General features: G+C 48.3%; 1 protein-coding gene across 2 annotated transcripts in view; it reads right to left on the bottom strand.

The window, feature by feature from the left end:
- NICN1 (nicolin 1, tubulin polyglutamylase complex subunit) overlaps positions 1–19,053 on the bottom strand; it is a 131,370-nt gene that overhangs the window by 98,754 nt on the left and 13,563 nt on the right. For both annotated transcript variants that reach the window (XM_078661217.1, XM_078661216.1), the window contains exon 2: positions 10,129–10,271. In XM_078661217.1, the coding sequence (XP_078517343.1) occupies positions 10,129–10,260 (132 nt within the window). In that variant the 5' untranslated portion in view covers positions 10,261–10,271. The remainder of the gene's footprint in view (positions 1–10,128; positions 10,272–19,053) is intronic.

The raw sequence follows: 19,053 nt of genomic DNA, 5'->3' as shown, positions 1-19,053 counted from the left end.
AATTATAAAACCAGAAGAGCAGGATAAGGTTAAGAAAGATAACAAAATCAGAACAGTAAGACAGGCCTTAGCAGACTACTTCGATAGTATTCTACAGAAAAAGTGGGAGTTTAGTAAATTAGCCCACTATGAATATGGAGAAAGGTGTGGGAAGCTTCTTGCTTGGAAATCTCACATTAATTATACGAGAAATATAATAAAAGAAATCATTGACAAAGAGTCAGGGAAGGGATCTATAGAGAACGCAGAGATAGAACAACCTCCGAGAGCCAGGTAGAAGACTGTATCAATAGGATAGTGTTGCAAACACAAGGAGATGATGGACGGAGCGCTGAAACTTTTCACACATACCCCCAGTCACAGATCTGGATTGAATCCATCCTCGTTCTTAAGATCACTTCGCCTCCCCAGTTCACACCCAGCTATATGCAAATCAGTCTTGACCCTGTGGCTCATGGGAACAATACAGCCCGAACTGCCACCCCAGGTCTTCCCTGAACCTGAAACAAGCATCCTGGGACCGGTTTCGGGGGAACACCCCTCATCCGCCAGGCTAGCTTGATTCCAGTGGCAAAATGAGCAAGGGACCCACGTCTGGGCATACCCTGCCAACAAACAGTATAGCGTTAACTTCGTCTTTGTGATGAGTCAGCTCAGTTGCTTAACCAGAAAATTACCTTAGATGAGGTTAATACAGCATTAAAAAAATTCAAGAGAGGCAGCGCCGCTGGATTGGATGGTATTCCCAATGAGTTTTACATATGTCTCTCTCAGTAAATTATGCCTGCTTTGGCTAAGCTGATTGACAGCATATTTTCTAATGAGCTGCCGAGCCCAAAGCCGTGGGACGAAGCAGACTTCAGCCTAATTCTGAAATCAAATAAGGACCCTAAAAGCTGCAAGTCCTACAGACCGATCTCTTTGAGAAACTGCGACTATAAAATCTATGCGCAAATTTGAGCTAAGAGGTTAGAGTCTGTGATAGGTTCACTGGTCCAGGCCGATCAGAAGGGCTTCATTAAAGGTCGTCCATTGCATGATTTAACACACAAATTGATTGGTACAATTGATATGGCCACAGTAAATAACGTAGCCCTCACTGTTTTCACATTCAATGCTGCAAAAACTTTTGACAAAATGAGATGGCTTATTTGATGTCATACAATCCATAATTTTGGCTTGGGTGAAAGGTTTGCTAAGGTTATTAGCGTCATATATAAGACACCTACTGCAAGGGTTGTGGTTAATGGGAATCTTACAAACTGATTTAATATAGAGCAAGGGACAAGACAGGGGTGCCCCTTATCCCCTCTGCTCTTTGACTTATATATCGAACCTCTAGCATGCAAAATCATGTCTAGCCAAAAAATCTTGCCATTTTAATGGAACAGGTGGGCGAAAAAGGCAGCCCTTTATGCTGATGACCTGATGAGCTTTACAGGAGAAGATACCCATATCTTGCCCATGCTAGAACAACTTTTAACGGACTTTGGGAAAGAGTCCAGCTATCAAATCAACCAACAAAAAACTGAGATCATGTCTTGGAATACTCAATCAAATAACCGTCTGATTAAAAAAAGAGATCAGATATCTAGGGGTACAAATTACTCAGGACCTTACCAAGATGGCCCTGGTACATTTTAAGGAAAAAATGAAAGAGGCTAGAGCACTGTTACGATCCTGGGAGGGTCTTCCGCTCTCAATTCTAGGTCGCAATAACTTGGTAAAAATGTCACTTTCACCAAAATTCACATTTATCTTTGATTGCATTCCACTGATCTTCAATCATAAAGCCATAAAAGCGCTGCAAGCAGAAATATCAAACTTTATCTGGTCTTGTAAAGGAGTGAGGATCGCATGGAAGAAACTGCAAAGTTAGAAGGTGGCATCGCAGGTCCAGATTTTCGCTTTTACTGTTGGGTCTTCCTGTTAAAAAATTCAAGATCTCTTTTATTTAATTCAGTTTGCTTTCCCCCCTGCTTCCAAGCTATGACTAAAAATTTACCTTTTGACGGCAATGGGTTCCTCTTCACGTTTGGCCACCACAAATTCTTTAAGAAAGTCAAACTAAAGACTTTAAGAGCTGCAGTGAGCGTTGGTGCCAGATTAGAAGAATCTTGAAGATACCGTATGATAGTGCAGGTGCCCCGATTTAGGATTCTCCAGGGACCCCTATTTGCCTAAAGGATAAACTGGTTGCCCCATTGATGAAGTAGGAATAAATAAATGGGGGCAATTATTACGGAACAAGAAATTTGTCTCCTGGGAACTTCTAAACACCATCACGAACCAGGAGCTTTCTAGGTTTAGGTTTTACCAATTGTCGAGTTGGATTCGTAGACTGTGTAAACCGGGGGAAGGAAACGAAGATTGGGGAAATAAATATCTTGGGCTCCTTTACCAACACAAAGAAGTCTCCAAATGGTACTGGATGCTGGTAAAAGGAGACTCGCCCCCAACATCTATGGAGGAGTCTTGGAAGAGAGACCTGCAGATGTCAGATACAACATACTTATGGCAAGCATAGATGCTTACTTTATGGTCAGTTGTTAAAGCTGCGCCTCTCAGAAGAAACCATTTGTTTACAGTTCACAGAGCATACTGGACCCGTAAAAGGCTATCAAAATTGGGAGGAGAAGGAGCTAAAGCCTGTTTAAAGTGCGCCACTGTGAATGCAGACGATATACACATTACGGCAGTGTCCTCAGATTCAGGACTTCGGGCAAGATGTTGGTAAGAATATCTCAGAAATTCTGGGAAAAGAGATTGAGGGAAGCTTTGCTTTAGCTATCTTTGGGGTTTTGCCTGAAGAGGTGCCTAATATCAAACCTATAAAACAACATGCACAAGTATTATTTATTCTAATTTTATTGGCAAGAAGAGAAAACGGTTTGAAATGGGTATCGCCTATGCCCCCCAGTACTTTTAGACAGGGTTAATTCTGTTAAAAGAGTCAACAGGCTTGATCGCGGTTGCGTATCTAAAGTTTGGGCTGGCTTGGGAAGAATAGATCATCAAGACTCACTAGATAATATCAAAGTACGGTCCTATGATTATGAAATAAGTAAATGCTGGCAAGGAGGCTGAGTTACTGTCAGGTCGCTACTCTCCCCTCCGACTGCCTGTTTTTTTTCTCTTGAGGTATGCTCTTCGGGGACTTTGGAGATGGTAAGAGAACAGTTAGTAGCCAAGCTCTTTCTCTATAGGCCCCGTTCAAGAGCCCATATCTCTCAAAGGAAAACTACTTATTTGTGAATGAGGCCTAAAAAAAGGTCGTGCCAAGCTGGATTTTATATCCGCAAGGAGTGTCTTCAAGGTGTCTAGCTAGGATGCTAGTTTGTCTATAATATGCGAGCATGAACAAACAGGTTGTTGGAGATAAGTAACTGTTTGAGCTTCAATAGTTAAGTTATTTAATTTCAATAATTTAGTCTCAATGCCTAAAACGTGTACAGCTAAGATGTTAAGTAGGTCCACATTTTATCTGACTGATAGTGGAGAGCGTCCACGGCGGCTTGGAACGTTTTTAACAGAAGAGAAGTGGTGGCTCCTCCAATATGACGGAGGAACTTTGCCCCACTGCTTTCAAGTAGTGCGAGAAACAGAAACAAAAACATAAAATGATAACTTTCAGTTATTATCATTTTGTTTGTGCTGCTTTGTGGGAGGGCAGGTGGGCGGGGCTGCTCTGCTCCCGGAGCAAGGAAGGAGTGGTTTGCCCATCTCTAAGTAAACAATGACTGTTTGGTCAGCCCTCTTGGGCCGCCCAAACCAGTCACAAGCACTTTCTCCGTTCTCCATGCAGGCTTCTTTACAGCCTGCATAGAGAACATGCCCACCCCTTCAAGCCCTTGCTGAGCGTCTTGTCACTTAAGGGATGCAGCCTGGCTGCCTGCTTCCTGTTCCTGAGGCAGGAAAGCAGAAGCGGAGACGCAGACTCAGTGGAAAAGGTAAGTTTTCTTTTTGTGCTGCTCACTCCTGCAATTGCGACTCTCCCCACACCCCATCCACAAGCCATGCTGGCCGCAACTGCAGAAGTGACCACACATCTGAGTTGGCACTATTATTCATACTAAAAAACTCTGGTACTCGAGGATGGATCACCTGTATCTACCGCATATTCGAGGCTCGTGATAACCGTTTCTGATGTTGTCACTGAAGTTAGCATGCCTTTGTCTCTGCCATATGTGCCAATGTGGACCTCATAGAGTTTGCTCAATCTGACTGAATCAGCGCAAAGTCGAGGTCCTGGGCCACATTCGTGTATGTGTGGTTCGGGGTATACTTTGGGTGTTGTGCTGGAAGAGACATGGCGGGGTTGGGTTGCCGACTAGGGGCGTGGCTCAGTAGGCAGTCACCTACATCCTGTGCTGTTTCCAGTCCAGAAAAAAACACTCCAATGAAAATAAATCTCACAGTGGTACTGGATGTTAGTCCACACTAGAGAGGAAGAGTTTACCCTGCCCACTGAGATCTGGAAGAGGGACCAGCCAAACCAAGACGTTGAAAACTATCTATGTGTTCTTTGTGGCTATCTACAAAATCTGCACCTCTCAGAAAAATCATCTGTTTACTGTATAAGGCTTACTGGATGCCAAGGAAGCTTGCGAAATTGGGAACCCAAGAGGCAAGGAAGTGCCGCAAGTGTGGTGGGGAAAAAGCTGATGATGTCCATATGTTCTGGCAGCACCCCTCGCTTGAGATCTACCGGCAAAAAGTGGGTAAGGTGCTCTCAGAGATAATGGGCCAATAGATCAAGGTAAGCCTGTCACTGGTTATGTTTGGGGTTGTCAGCGGGGGAGAGGGGTTAGGGGCAATCCCCTGAAACTTCGTAAGATTACAAAATCACTCATCTTTGTACTAATCTTGCTTGTATGAACAGAGAGATGCCTAAAGTGGAGTCTCCCCAGCCGCCCCTTTGGTGTGAAAATGGCCAAATACAGCACAAGGGGTACACAACTTAGATCGAAGTGGTCCTCCTTCTAAAAGAACAAAATTCTGGGATATTTGGGAAGACTGGCATAAATCTCACCCATGCAGTAAGAGACTCTAACCATCTTCTTTTCTGTAAAATTTGTCAGTCCAATGATTAAACATCAATGAAATATTAGTTTAAAGAAAGCCGGGTTGGCGTTCATGGCTAGAGATCAACTTTATCTGCGTTTGAGGCTCAGGTTCTCGACCTGGACAGATGCATACGGCCCATGGGCTCTCCAAATCCTCCCCAGTGAAGGGAGAATGTGGCCCTCGATATAGTCTCAGAGTCTACTGGCCCCGTAATGTGGAAAAGTAAATTTTGCCATGTCATATGTGCCTACGTGTTCCCCATGTTATGTCATATGTGCATGATCGATATGCATGTATTCCCTTCTGATCAATTAAAGACGCAATTACAGTTGTGTCCATCTCTAGTATGTCAGTTTCCAGTCTTCGTGAATACAACGAATATTAGGCCTATGCAAAGCTACGTTGCCACATTTCACAGTGTGCACGTTAATTCGTTGAATTGTCCCCGTTTCTAGGCCTCAAAAGGGCCCGGACTCAGATTCAGCTCCTGTTTCCTGAACTCTCCGAGGAGCGATACAGCCCCCACCTGTATCCCTGACCCTTCACTTACTTTCTTGCCACGCAGTGCCCGGCTCGGCCTCGCTCTGCCTCCCAGTCTGCCAAGAATATGTTATGTTTCTAGTTATCAGTCCAACCCTCCTTCTCTGCATTCCTAAGCTACTGAATCGCATCAATAGTTTCCGTCATGGTCTAGCCTTTATGTCTCCATGAAAGAGAAATACTGTATTCATATTCATAGAATATTCCTCGCACATGCAATACATGTAGAATAATGCATGCACCAGTCTTAAAGTCTGTTAGCCTTTGCCCTGATAACTTTTGGATTCTATCAACATGTACTATAAACACCAGATACTAGATATGCCTAGGTACATGTCGCTCTGACCCTCCAGACTTTCGTCTCCTCTTCTAGTGCAGAAGTCATAGCCCCCAGTTCTCCCTGGTAACACGTCATTGCCAGTTTACGCGCACCACTAGGTTAGAGGTCCCAGCTGCTCAGGTAGCCCCCTCCATGATTCCGCCCCGTTTATGACATATTCTGTTACGTTTGCATCACATGTCTATGTATACGCCCTGTACACACCTCTTGTTACACCCACTTTATGCCTTATCTTTCGCGACTGCTACAAACTCCGCCTACTGCTACGCCTACTGTATTGAATGCAATGTAATTGTTTTTAGTATATATATTAATGCACTGTTATTAAAAGCCAGCCTATTCCCAGATCCTGCCCCCCGGCAGCTGCCATCCTATTCCCATGCAGGCTGTCCTGTTCCTGTCCTTTTATGCCTGATTAAAGCCTGTATACTTCAGCTACCTCGAATCTTGACTCTTATTTATTGAGCTATCTGTTATTAGAGTATCCTGAAAAATAGAACCGGTAATTAATTATTTATTTACCACAGTATAATGAACAAGCATTGGAAATGCAATAGGTCTCGCAGCATTAGAGTTAGTGCATTTAGAATTGTTTATGGGTTTTTTGTTGTAAATCTTTTGCATTTTTATTTTTTGTAGCCAATGCTAAAGAATTACAAATCAAAAAAGCAATAAACATTTGTAAAAGCTTTAACTAAAAATCCTGTGAGACCTATTGCACTGTGTGAGGGTGAGGTGTTGAGGGTGAGTGAGGGTGGGGGTGAGTGAGGAGTTGAGTGTGAGTGAGGTGTTGAGGGTGAGTGAGGTGTTGAGGGTGAGTGAGAGTGAGAGTGAGTGAGGGTGAGGGTGAGGGAGGGTTATTGTGAGTTAGGGTGAGGGGTTGAGGGTGGGTGAGGGTGAGGGTGAGGTGTTGAGGGTGAGTGAGGATGAGTGAGGGTGAGTGAGGGGTTGAGGGTGAGTGAGGGTGAGTGAGGGTGACTGAGTGTGAGTGAGAGTGACTGAGTGTGAGTGAGTGTGAGTGAGGGTGAGTGAGTTATGAGACGCCTCACGCCTGTATCATAGTGAGGTGCAAAAGGAGACGCACGGTGCGAGAACCTTACAAATATGAAAAGCTTGCAGCATGCCAGATGCTAGGATGCGCGGGCGTGTGTGAGATACAGGTACACGCGCGAGAAGCCCTGATGTGGAGCGGGAAATGCACAATGATGAGCATAGTTCGATATACAGAACGAGGTGGCTGTGTGTGGGTGGTACTCAGAAGTGTGGTGTTTGCGATGAACACAGCACGAGAGCCCGAGGGAGATACTTGAAAACTGTGAGAAACATTTCCAAGCGAGTACACCGCACGAGGTCACAAAAGAGCAGTGCATGAGATGCTCACAACACAAGCACAACAAACTCAAGTATGTGGGAGACAAACACATGAAGCATTTTGTATGTAATGCGTGGGGCTCCTCACACACGGGAAGGTGGAGAAGGAATAGAAACACAGAAGTGTGAGGTGGGAAAAGATCGTTTAACATGGGAAACTGGTGTGAGGTGCCAACAAACGAGCCCTGTGTGTGATTTTACCACACAGGGTAACCCTGGTGTGAGAATACGAGCGTGTACAGTGCGTGTGAACCGCTCAGAGCGCGAGAGGCTCACACACACGGGTGTGAGATAGACGCCGAGTATGGGCGAGTCTGACGCTCTCGAGACGCCTGGTGTGTGCCTGTGATGCCCCTGTAAAGCGCTCTGACACCTTGGATAATATTCGCGCTATATAAAATCGCATTAAATAAAATAAATGAAAAAAATAACATGGAAGATGCTCACAGACGCAGGAATAGTGTGAGATACTCGGAAACATAAGCGTGTTGTGTGTGACTCTCAAAAACAAAGTGTGTGAGGTGAACACCGGTACCATGCCTGTACGAGATTCAGGGTGCGTGAGATATACTCAAACACGTGGCGCCCGGTGCGTGAAATGTGTAGAGCTGCGACAAGCATTGTGTAGAGCTGCGACAAGCATAGTGCGTGCGACGCTCACAGGCAGGAGAACCGAGCTGCCCAGCCCACCCCCTCCCCCAGGTAGAGACTGAGGCCGGAGTCGTACACAGAAGCCGAATGCACGTGCGACACAACTGCAAAGACCACGAACAGTACTAGGGTCTTATGGAGAAATAACCCCCTGGGGACTGTAACTGGTAGTCAGACCGTGGGAGTTGCACCGATTTTATGGTATATGCCAAAATAATGCAGTTTAATAGGGCATTCTCGAAATCATGTACTCCTCCTGCCTAGACGTGTAGCCATATGCGATAGTTCTTGTATTGAAGGTGCAAAATGCGTTGTACGAGGCAAATAGAAAAGAATAAAAACAATAAGGTTCGGAGGTGGTAATACACGTTTAATCTCATTTCCATACAACACAAGGGCTTCTGTATAAATATGCTCAGATTCAAAAAAACATTTGTGTACGCGAAATGAGTGTCATTTCTCCCACCGAAGCCTAACAAATACTGCAGGAATAAAATATATCAAGCGTGTACAAACAGAGGAATCCGGGGTGAGGCGTTCAGGCTGGCTACTTGCATATCTCGTTCGAAGCAACAAAAGACTTGCGCTTCGTGTTGCCGCCACCCGTGGTGACTGGAAAGCCATTTTAAGTGAGCGAGAAGGAAGGCGAAAGATAATGGCCGATGCACAGGCTTCAAAGCGTGAGGCGGCTTTCTCTGCAGTGCTGACTCAGGGGAGGGGGCGGAGCGGGGCAGAGCGGCATGTGGGTGTGAAGAAGCCGGGCCTTTGAAGTGAAGCTAAGCTTCACTTCAAAGGTGTCGGAGGAATGCGGGCGGCTGTGCACGCGCTTTTAAGCTCAATGCACATGCGCATTGAGCTTAAAAGTCACGGGCACTGCAAGGAATCGCCACGATTCCTTGCAAGTTAGATAAAGAGTCGATGAGCCCCTATAGTCTCGCTTGCTCGATGCGCATGCGCATCGACAGGCGAGACCTAAAAATGAGGACACAAAAAAAGAGAAAAAAAAAAAAAGAAATCGGCAAGGTGTGCTCATTTTTTCATTTTGAGAAAGTTGTGGAGCCCTATGAAATGTGGCCATTTGCCACTGTAGCAATACATTTTCTATATAGTGCCACTTGCTTGTGGTGCCCTGGGCAGTCTACAAGTATTGTATACTTCTAAAACAGACTGTGCTGGTTTTGTATTGCTAAAATCATTGCTAAAGCCTCACTCCCTGCCTCCTTCCACCTGTGTGTGATCGCTCATCTGGGAGGAAGCAGCAGGTAAAAAAAGTTAAAGGCCCAATGTGTCCATTCTCAATCCCCGTTTCATGCACCTAACAGTGAAAACACTTTCTGAAGATTGCTCTTAGGAGATTTCAGGGAGCAGCAAGGGATCGGAGAACTCTTCAATCTACTACAGATCTCAGTACAAGACGAGCATCACTCGGGCCAGCCTATGACACATGCTGCCAAATGGCATGACGACTTTAGATGTCAGTGACTTGAAACTTTGTGTCATGAATATACAGAGGTCACTATGTCCACTTCTGCTAGGCCCAAACCTCAGGCCTTAAACTCTAGATAAACAGTACTACCTGTTTCATAGACTCGTGATTTCTGCATTTTGTCAACACGTGATTTATAAGTCTTTAGGAGTTTAGCCTTTTATTTATGGGATGATCATTTACACATGCGTAATGCACGCTGTTATGATATAGAAACATTGCATTATAATACTCTGGGTCGTTGCCTATTGTTCTTCGTGGTCCATCGGCTTCCCAGGTCATTTTCCCAGTTCTCTTCCTGAATTCTACCTTGCAGTGTTTTTTCACTATTCCTGTTTTTCTGGGATAGGTGTTAGTACCTAGCGGGATACTGTAATGCCTCTATTCTACTCCTGAGGGAGACCAGAAGTCTTCCAGGAGCCACTTCCTGAGAACTGTACAAGTCAATGTAGATGCTGCATACATCTGTACAATCTGAACGCAAGAGAGATCATTGCCTGATACTGCATGCAATGTGAAGACAGCTGACAGAAGCAGGCAAAGCATGTTTCATTGTGTCACAGAAAAAAGAGTAAGACAGACACCATTAGGGTGAGGCACAACAATAAAAAAAACACTACAGTGCAGAACCAGACAGCAGGGGGCAACAGCAAAAATTTTGATCTGTACTCACGTCAATGTGCTTGACTTGAGGGAAAGTCACATCGATGACAGCTACACCAGGACGGGCGAGCTCTGTTTTCATATTCTCAACCTGAAGTAGGACAGGCGCTTTTATATTACAGACCAAAGATTCCTGGGACATGTTGCATGTACCTGAAATAAAATAATAGGATACCACACATTAATTGCCTATGAGATTGGGGGGTCACAGATCTTTGAACACTCTATAGGTTCCCCACTTTGATTCTCTCTTGTTGCCTACATGTGGATCCATTAGTAAATAAAAGTATTTGGTTGGAAAGAGGTATGCAGAAACACTGTGGAGGATGGCTCAAAGCAAAGCTTAAACCTTTCTCCTATAATACCTCCATAACCATGAAGTTTTTGAAATGCATGCTCGAGTTATAGGCCTAAAAACTGAGCCTATCACCACGTTCCAACTTGAGCAAAATGTGCTCCAAGAATAAGACGTTTGAGTGAATCCACTCACTAATCCAACTTTTGGGAAGCACTATACAGTTGGGCCCCAACACTTTCGGTCCTCAAGAAGGCAAAAACCCATAAGGGCTGCTCCTGGCCGAAACATGTATACCTGATCACTAGGTGTCGTGGATCAGTGACTTATCCACCCAACACGTTTCTGTTTTTAGACTTATCCCTATCTTATTTTTTTTCCCCCACAATTAAGATTTACCTACAAGATCATTTTAATTCACATACCACTGTCGACCTCCAGGTGCAGGTTATGAAGTCACTTGGAAAATGCGACACTCAAGTAACAGACCCGATGATCACGCTATCCATCAAACCACACTAAGAGGAGATTATACACACTGCAGACTGTGACCGTGTGGGCGAAGGTCTCCTAAAAACAAATCTTTGAGACTCCAGCATTGAGCCCACTCTGGTTCATTCTGCCCCCCTAACTGACGATACTAGTACCGTTTGGAAGCTGAATGGACCTCTGCTTCTTCCTCCCCTTCATTGATCAGTACTACAATAACCTTAATGTACAGCTAATACAGATATGGTATCTGTAATTGTTCCATAGAGTGTACCCTCCCACCCAACACCTACCATAACGCTCAGTTTTCCAGCATCTCATTCTAACAATCCTACATGTTTGTCATACCTTCAGTTCTGCCCTCAACAGCCACAGAACAAAATTAGGAGGCCCCTCATATTAAAGGGTCTGGAGAACCTATAGATGACCTTGGGATGCCCAATTTTAGCTATATATACCTACTTGACCAAGGGACTAGATGCGTCAGAAATCTACTTGTCCTGTAAAATGATCCACTTCACCTATACGGTGCCATGTAAAGAGGTGAAAAATGATGGTAGCATTCTCATTGTAAGGGAGGTATCATAACAGCCACTCTGATTATGCCAGGGTTAATTTTAGGCCAGGGTTTAGATTTAGCAAGGCGCTGATCATACACCTTTCTTCTGATTGTACTGAAGCCTTAATATACCAGAGTTCAATTTATCTCAGGTCCTTGTCTTTTCACAGACTCTGCATATGCAGACACTCTGTTCATGTCTGGGCTCCGTGTAGGCTACCTTTATGACCACAATAGGGCTCTGAATAGGCCAGGAAATTCATTATACTGTTTATAGCATAATCCAGGATACATCATTGCTCTCTTTCCTAATTTAGTTTCTGTGGAAGCATCTTAAGAATTGGTCTGGCAAATTTGTCGTTTATCAGTCACTCAATATCACAAATATTATTCTAAATAACCTCAGATTCTATTTTCGACCCAGTGCCTGGGTTGCCAAACGAGGATAGACAAGACTGTGCACAGTTTGACATTCTCCACCTAACTACATTGTGTTGTTCTTGCACAGATGTCTTCATCTCACTCACGGTGCCACAGTTCCCTCGTTTGCATTATTTGAGAACACACTAAGGGCCAGATGTATTAAGCTAGGATTCACAGATAGTGGTCTCAATTTGAGCATCGACTTTTTGAGAATTCTATGATATTTTGAGAACCGACCTATGTATTAAGGATGATTCAGAAAAGGGGTGGTGATGAACAGAGTGTCTGAATTAAGCAGACCACTCTTACCCAGTCCAAAGATCAGGGCTTGATCCATCACCATTATTTAGCTCACTGCCCCATCCCAGCTCAGAACCTGGCTATATGCAAATTAGTCTGTCCCTGGCCCAGTGCATCATGGGAACAGGGCAGACCAAACTACCAAGCCAATTCTTCACCAGAAAGGAGACAAGCTTCCGGGGACCGGTTTCTGGCATTACAGCCGTCGTCGGCCCAGCTTGCTTGAATCCTGATGGAGCAGTGAGCAAGGGACTCATGTCTGAGTATACCCTGCCACACCTATAGTGGCCAAAAACGATTCAGAAAAGGGGGTGGTGATGAACAGAGTGTCTGAATTAAGCAGACCACTCTTACCCAGTCCAAAGATCAGGGCTTGATCCATCACCATTATTTAGCTCACTGCCCCATCCCAGCTCAGAACCTGGCTATATGCAAATTAGTCTGTCCCTGGCCCAGTGCATCATAGGAACAGGGCAGACCAAACTACCAAGCCAATTCTTCACCAGAAAGGAGACAAGCTTCCGGGGACCGGTTTCTGGCATTACAGCCGTCGTCGGCCCGGCTTGCTTGAATCCTGATGGAGCAGTGAGCAAGGGACTCATGTCTGAGTATACCCTGCCACACCTATAGTGGCCAAAAACGATTCAGAAAAGGGGGTGGTGATGAACAGAGTGTCTGAATTAAGCAGACCACTCTTACCCAGTCCAAAGATCAGGGCTTGATCCATCACCATTATTTAGCTCACTGCCCCATCCCAGCTCAGAACCTGGCTATATGCAAATTAGTCTGTCCCTGGCCCAGTGCATCATGGGAACAGGGCAGACCAAACTACCAAGCCAATTCTTCACCAGAAAGAAGACAAGCTTCCGGGGACCGGTTTCTGGCATTACAGCCGTCGTCGGCCCGGCTTGCTTGAATCCTGATGGAGCAGTGAGCAAGGGACTCACATCTGAGTATACCCTTCCACGCTTATGGTGGACAAAATGATTCAGAAAAGGGGGTGGTGATGAACAGAGTGTCTGAATTAAGCAGACCACTCTTACCCAGTCCAAAGATCAGGGCTTGATCCATCACCATTATTTAGCTCACTGCCCCATCCCAGCTCAGAACCTGGCTATATGCAAATTAGTCTGTCCCTGGCCCAGTGCATCATGGGAACAGGGCAGACCAAACTACCAAGCCAATTCTTCACCAGAAAGGAGACAAGCTTCCGGGGACCGGTTTCTGGCATTACAGCCGTCGTCGGCCCGGCTTGCTTGAATCCTGATGGAGCAGTGAGCAAGGGACTCATGTCTGAGTATACCCTGCCACACCTATAGTGGCCAAAAACGATTCAGAAAAGGGGGTGGTGATGAACAGAGTGTCTGAATTAAGCAGACCACTCTTACCCAGTCCAAAGATCAGGGCTTGATCCATCACCATTATTTAGCTCACTGCCCCATCCCAGCTCAGAACCTGGCTATATGCAAATTAGTCTGTCCCTGGCCCAGTGCATCATGGGAACATGGCAGACCAAACTACCAAGCCAATTCTTCACCAGAAAGGAGACAAGCTTCCGGGGCTTGGTAGTTTGGTTTGCCCTGTTCCCATCATGCACTGGGACAGGAACAGACTAATTTGCATATAGCCAAGTTCTGAGCTGGGATGGTGCAGTGAGCTAAAAAACGGTGATGGATCAAGCCCTGATCTTTGGACTGGGTAAGAGTGGTCTGCTTAATTCAGGCACTCTGTTCATCACCACCCCCTTTTCTGAATCATTTTGTCCACCGTAAGCGTGGAAGGGTATACTCAGATGTGAGTCCCTTGCTCATTGCACCATCAGGATTCAAGCAAGCCGGGCCGACGACGGCTGAAATGCCAGAAACCGGTCCCCGGAAGCTTGTTTCCTTCCCAGTATAAGAATTGGCTTGGTAGTTTGGTTTGCCCTGTTCCCATCATGCACTGGGACAGGAACAGACTAATTTGCATATAGCCAAGTTCTGAGCTGGGATGGTGCAGTGAGCTAAAAAACGGTGATGGATCAAGCCCTGATCTTTGGACTGGGTAAGAGTGGTCTGCTTAATTCAGGCACTCTGTTCATCACCACCCCCTTTTCTGAATCATTTTGTCCACCATAAGCGTGGAAGGGTATACTCAGATGTGAGTCCCTTGCTCATTGCACCATCAGGATTCAAGCAAGCCGGGCCGACGACGGCTGAAATGCCAGAAACCGGTCCCCGGAAGCTTGTTTCCTTCCCAGTATAAGAATTGGCTTGGTAGTTTGGTTTGCCCTGTTCCCATCATGCACTGGGACAGGAACAGACTAATTTGCATATAGCCAAGTTCTGAGCTGGGATGGTGCTGTGAGCTAAAAAACGGTGATGGATCAAGCCCTGATCTTTGGACTGGGTAAGAGTGGTCTGCTTAATTCAGGCACTCTGTTCATCACCACCCCCTTTTCTGAATCATTTTGTCCACCATAAGCGTGGAAGGGTATACTCAGATGTGAGTCCCTTGCTCATTGCACCATCAGGATACAAGCAAGCCGGGCCGACGACGGCTGAAATGCCAGAAACCGGTCCCCGGAAGCTTGTTTCCTTCCCAGTATAAGAATTGGCTTGGTAGTTTGGTTTGCCCTGTTCCCATCATGCACTGGGACAGGAACAGACTAATTTGCATATAGCCAAGTTCTGAGCTGGGATGGTGCAGTGAGCTAAAAAAACGGTGATGGATCAAGCCCTGATCTTTGGACTGGGTAAGAGTGGTCTGCTTAATTCAGGCACTCTGTTCATCACCACCCCCTTTTCTGAATTATGTATTAAGGATGTCACTTTACTGGGGGGCGTGGCCAGCAACATGGCCGACTAGACGTGCCTTGCCGGAGCTCCGGCCGAGCAGCACGATTATCCGACGATGCAGATCGCCCATGGGCCCTAACTCATGCCAAAACGGAGGACCGACGTCCTGATACCCGGCGGAATCCCCCAAGCGATAGCGCGGAGCTGTCTCTACCGAGCGCCGGTCATTTCTACACCAGAAGCCTCCCGGCGGCCATGCTGACGACCGCGGCGCGCGGTGCAACGCGGCGCCCCTAGTGCCTCTCCTTTCAATCCTGCCCCGCAGTGCCCGGCTACTGGGGGCGCCGGGACCCCCGCACCCCCCCCTGGCGACCAGGCGGGACCGGGATTCTGCCGCCGGAGAGAGGAGGGTGATCCGAGGCGGGCGCAGCCGACCGGCCGCCTGCACCAAGATGGCGACCGACGGAGTGTGAAGCGGACGAGACAGACGAGGAGTCCCCGCCGCGACCAACCCCAAGTGGCGGACGGCCAGGGAGACGCTGACAGACCGCGACGGAGGTGAGCCCGGGGCACAGGAGCCGAGAGCCGACCACGCGGGAGCCGGGGGACTGCCTCTGACTTGCACTCGGTGCCCGCCTTTACCAACATGGCGGCCGGGCTGCTTTGTTGCCCAGCCTGAAGGCCACTGCTGGGGAGAGGAGACCTAGATCCCCCCGGTGAGGAGACAGTCTGCTGGGGCCCCGGGAGAGATCCTGCCTGCGCGACCCCATCCCACACACGGCGACCACCAGACCACGGTGAGCAGCCAGGGGACCCTTAGGACTGAGGCGAGAGAGGTGCCGGGGGGCCCGCGGGAGAGTCTCTGCAAACGGGGCCGCCCAAAGGGACTCTACTGCCACACGCTGCCCGGGGCTGGGCACATCTGCGCCGCAGGTGCCAGAGAGGCGCGATATCAACATGGGGAAAGGTGACCGGACCTCCGGGCCCTCGAAACGGGGCCCCATGGACGACTTCACCGCAACGCGGTCCGGGGCGGCACAGCAATCTCAGCAGAACGGCGCACGCAACGACACGGCCATGCTGCTGGAGGCCATTCAAGCGTCCAGAACCGATATTCAGGCATCTCGGACGGCCCTGGAAACGAAGATTGGAGAGGTGAGATCCGAGGTGACGCTACTACGCCAGGACTTCCGAAACTTGTCCGAGAGGGTTACGGTGACCGAATCTCGCTTGACCGACAATGAGGAGGCGATTACAACACTTAAGAAGGATATGGCGGAATTGCAGGCCTCTCATCGCCAACTGCTGTGGAAGGTGGATGATGCCGAAAATCGATCCAGGCGCAATAACCTTCGCTTTGTGGGCTTTAGAGAAGGGATTGAGGATGGGGACATGTCCGCCTTTCTCCTGGACTGGCTGAAAACTACCTTCCCGGCGGCACGATTCTCCCAGTGCTTCATCATCGAGAGAGCGCATAGGGCGCTCCTCGCCAAACCTCCGGAGGGAGCGCGGCCGAGGCCTGTCATAGCGCGCTTTTTGAACTATGCGGACAGAGACCTGATCCTCCGCGAAGCCAGGAAGCTGGGGGAAATCCGTCTGGAGAATACCTCCATCATGATTTTTCCAGATTACAGTCAGGAGGTCTCGAAGCAGCGGCGTTTGTTCGACCCGGTCAAGGCGAAGCTGAGGTCTTTGAACATTTCTTACATGCTCCTCTTCCCTGCCAAACTCAGGGTAATATATAAAGACAAATCCATCTTCTTTGCCCACCCGGAGGATGTGTGGCAGTGGCTCGAGGAGAGGCCCATTCTGAACAGCAGAGAGGCGGCTGGCCGAGCTGCTCTGGACAAGACGATCCGTGAGGGGCCTCTCTGGGAGGTGCCGAAACCACAGCGACGGGGTGCGCGGAGGACGCAGAAGAAAGCCCCGGCGACGCCATACCGCACGCGAGACAAGGAGGGTGAAAGAGGCAACAGGTCGGCGTCCCCGAGCAATGACTTGGTGGTGGGCTCGAGATTCAGCTGCCTGAGGAATAGAACCAGATCCGAAGGCGATGAGGTGGAGGACTCGGAAACCCAAATGTCTGGAGGAGATGGAGACATACCAATGGACAACTCAGATCACCCGCTGATCACGGTAATCCAACATATGGAACAAGAGTCTTCAAGCCAAGGGATGAATACGGACACTCAGGACTCACATTCGTGAACTGGGCTGCTGGGAGATCGGAGATGATGAAGTCTCGGCGACACGGAGCAAGCAAGTTGACACGCACCCCCCTACTGTTCTTTCAGTTCTCAGTGTTAGTTCTTGTTTAGCGTGGGGAGGGATGTGCGGGAGGGCGACAGACCTTCTCCCTTGGATAGTTCAGGCCCGGGTTGGGATGCAACTGGAAGGGGAGGGAGGTGGGGAGGGGGGAGCTGAGGGGAATTGGTTCTTGTATTACCCCCGGTTGGGGTCCACAAAGGTTCTGGGGGGGAGGGGGGATCACGTTCAGGAACAGCAGAGACACGCCACTCCACAGTTGCTGACGTCCCTACGTCACGGTCCCACACAGGGAAGGTTCAGAGCAACACAATGGCAAGTACACTAGACGCTACACCCACGGGTGACACAGGGTTCACGGTGCTAAGCTGGAATGTGAACGGCCTGGGGTCGAAAATTAAACGAGGTTTAGTTAATGCGTACCTCAGACGACTGGCACCAGACGTCATCCTCCTCCAGGAAACACACCTTAGAGGGAACCAGTGCGCATTTATTGCGCGGGGAAGATACACTGTCCTGGCACATGCAGGATACACGGCAGACTCCAGGGGGGTGGCGATCCTTATAAAAAACGCTGCGCCATTCACGATTACACGCACCTGGTTGGACCCTCAGGGCACATATGCGGGAGTCCAGGGGTTGTGGAAAAGACGTAGGTTCACGATAATATCAGTGTACGCCCCACCCAAGCTGCAGGCTCACACACTGAAGGCGGTTGCCACTATCCTCCTGGACACGGCTGACACAACTCAGGTAATGGGGGGGGACTTTAATGATGTCATGTGCACCACACAAGATAGATCGGGGACTTCACACCCAATGGGTTCCACAACCGCCCTAGCCCGGCAGATGAACACCCTCGGCCTCACCGACGTATGGCGTTGGCTCCATCCAACACAGGTAGCCTATTCCTTTTACTCCGGGGCACACAAGGTCTTCTCCAGGCTGGATTATGTTTTTATGTCTAGACAGGATATCACGGTTGGAGACCTAGCAGAATACAAGGCGCGGGGGATCTCCGACCACTCCCCCCTATTAGTACAGGTGGGACGAGACAGAGGGATGAGGCAGTCACAATGGCGATTAGCGGCATGGGACATCCAAACCCCGGTAATACTTAAGGGCGTGCGTGCGGACATACGGGTGTACATGGCCGAAAATGAGGGCTCGGTGGACTCTGGTGTTACCCTCTGGGAGGCTATGAAACCAGTCCTAAGAGACCGCATTCAAACCAGGCTGGGAGAGGCTAGGAGGTCGCGTCAGGGTCAGGTAGAGAGTGAAGAGGTCTCCATTTTAAATTTAGAAACGGAGTATCACCAGCAAAAGACTGAGGCCCGCCTCAGGAAATTGATTGACGCACAGAGACGTTACAGGGAATTAGTCACGGATGAGGCGCGCACTCAGGCACTGGCGACGTTGCATCGACTATATGATGTCGGTGACAAGTCGGGCAAACTGTTAGCCTGGCTGAGTAGGAGGGAAACTGCAGCGAGATGGGTGGATAGGATCTCGTTAACAGGAAACAGGCAGGTACACACGGATAGAGACATAGCCGAGGCCTTCGCGACCTATTACGAGGACTTCTACAGGGCTAGGGACCTGGGCGACTGTGGGGACGCCCAACGCTACTTAAGTGATATGGAGCTGCCGACACTATCCGCGGAGGCTACTGCAGCCCTGGAGGCGGATCTGACGCTGGACGAAATCTCTGAAGCCGTGACGGCGTTGAAACCGGGGAAGACTCCCGGGCCCAATGGCTTCCCGGCAGAATTTTTTAAACGTACGGCAGATCTGTTACAGCGACACGTGAAAAACCTCTTCACGGAC

Source organism: Lissotriton helveticus, chromosome 9 (genome assembly GCF_964261635.1).
Source record: "Lissotriton helveticus chromosome 9, aLisHel1.1, whole genome shotgun sequence".
In the NCBI taxonomy this organism is placed as follows: domain Eukaryota; kingdom Metazoa; phylum Chordata; class Amphibia; order Caudata; family Salamandridae; genus Lissotriton; species Lissotriton helveticus.
The sequence above is the reverse complement of the archived record's forward strand: the minus strand, read 5'-3'. Positions and strand labels throughout refer to the sequence as shown.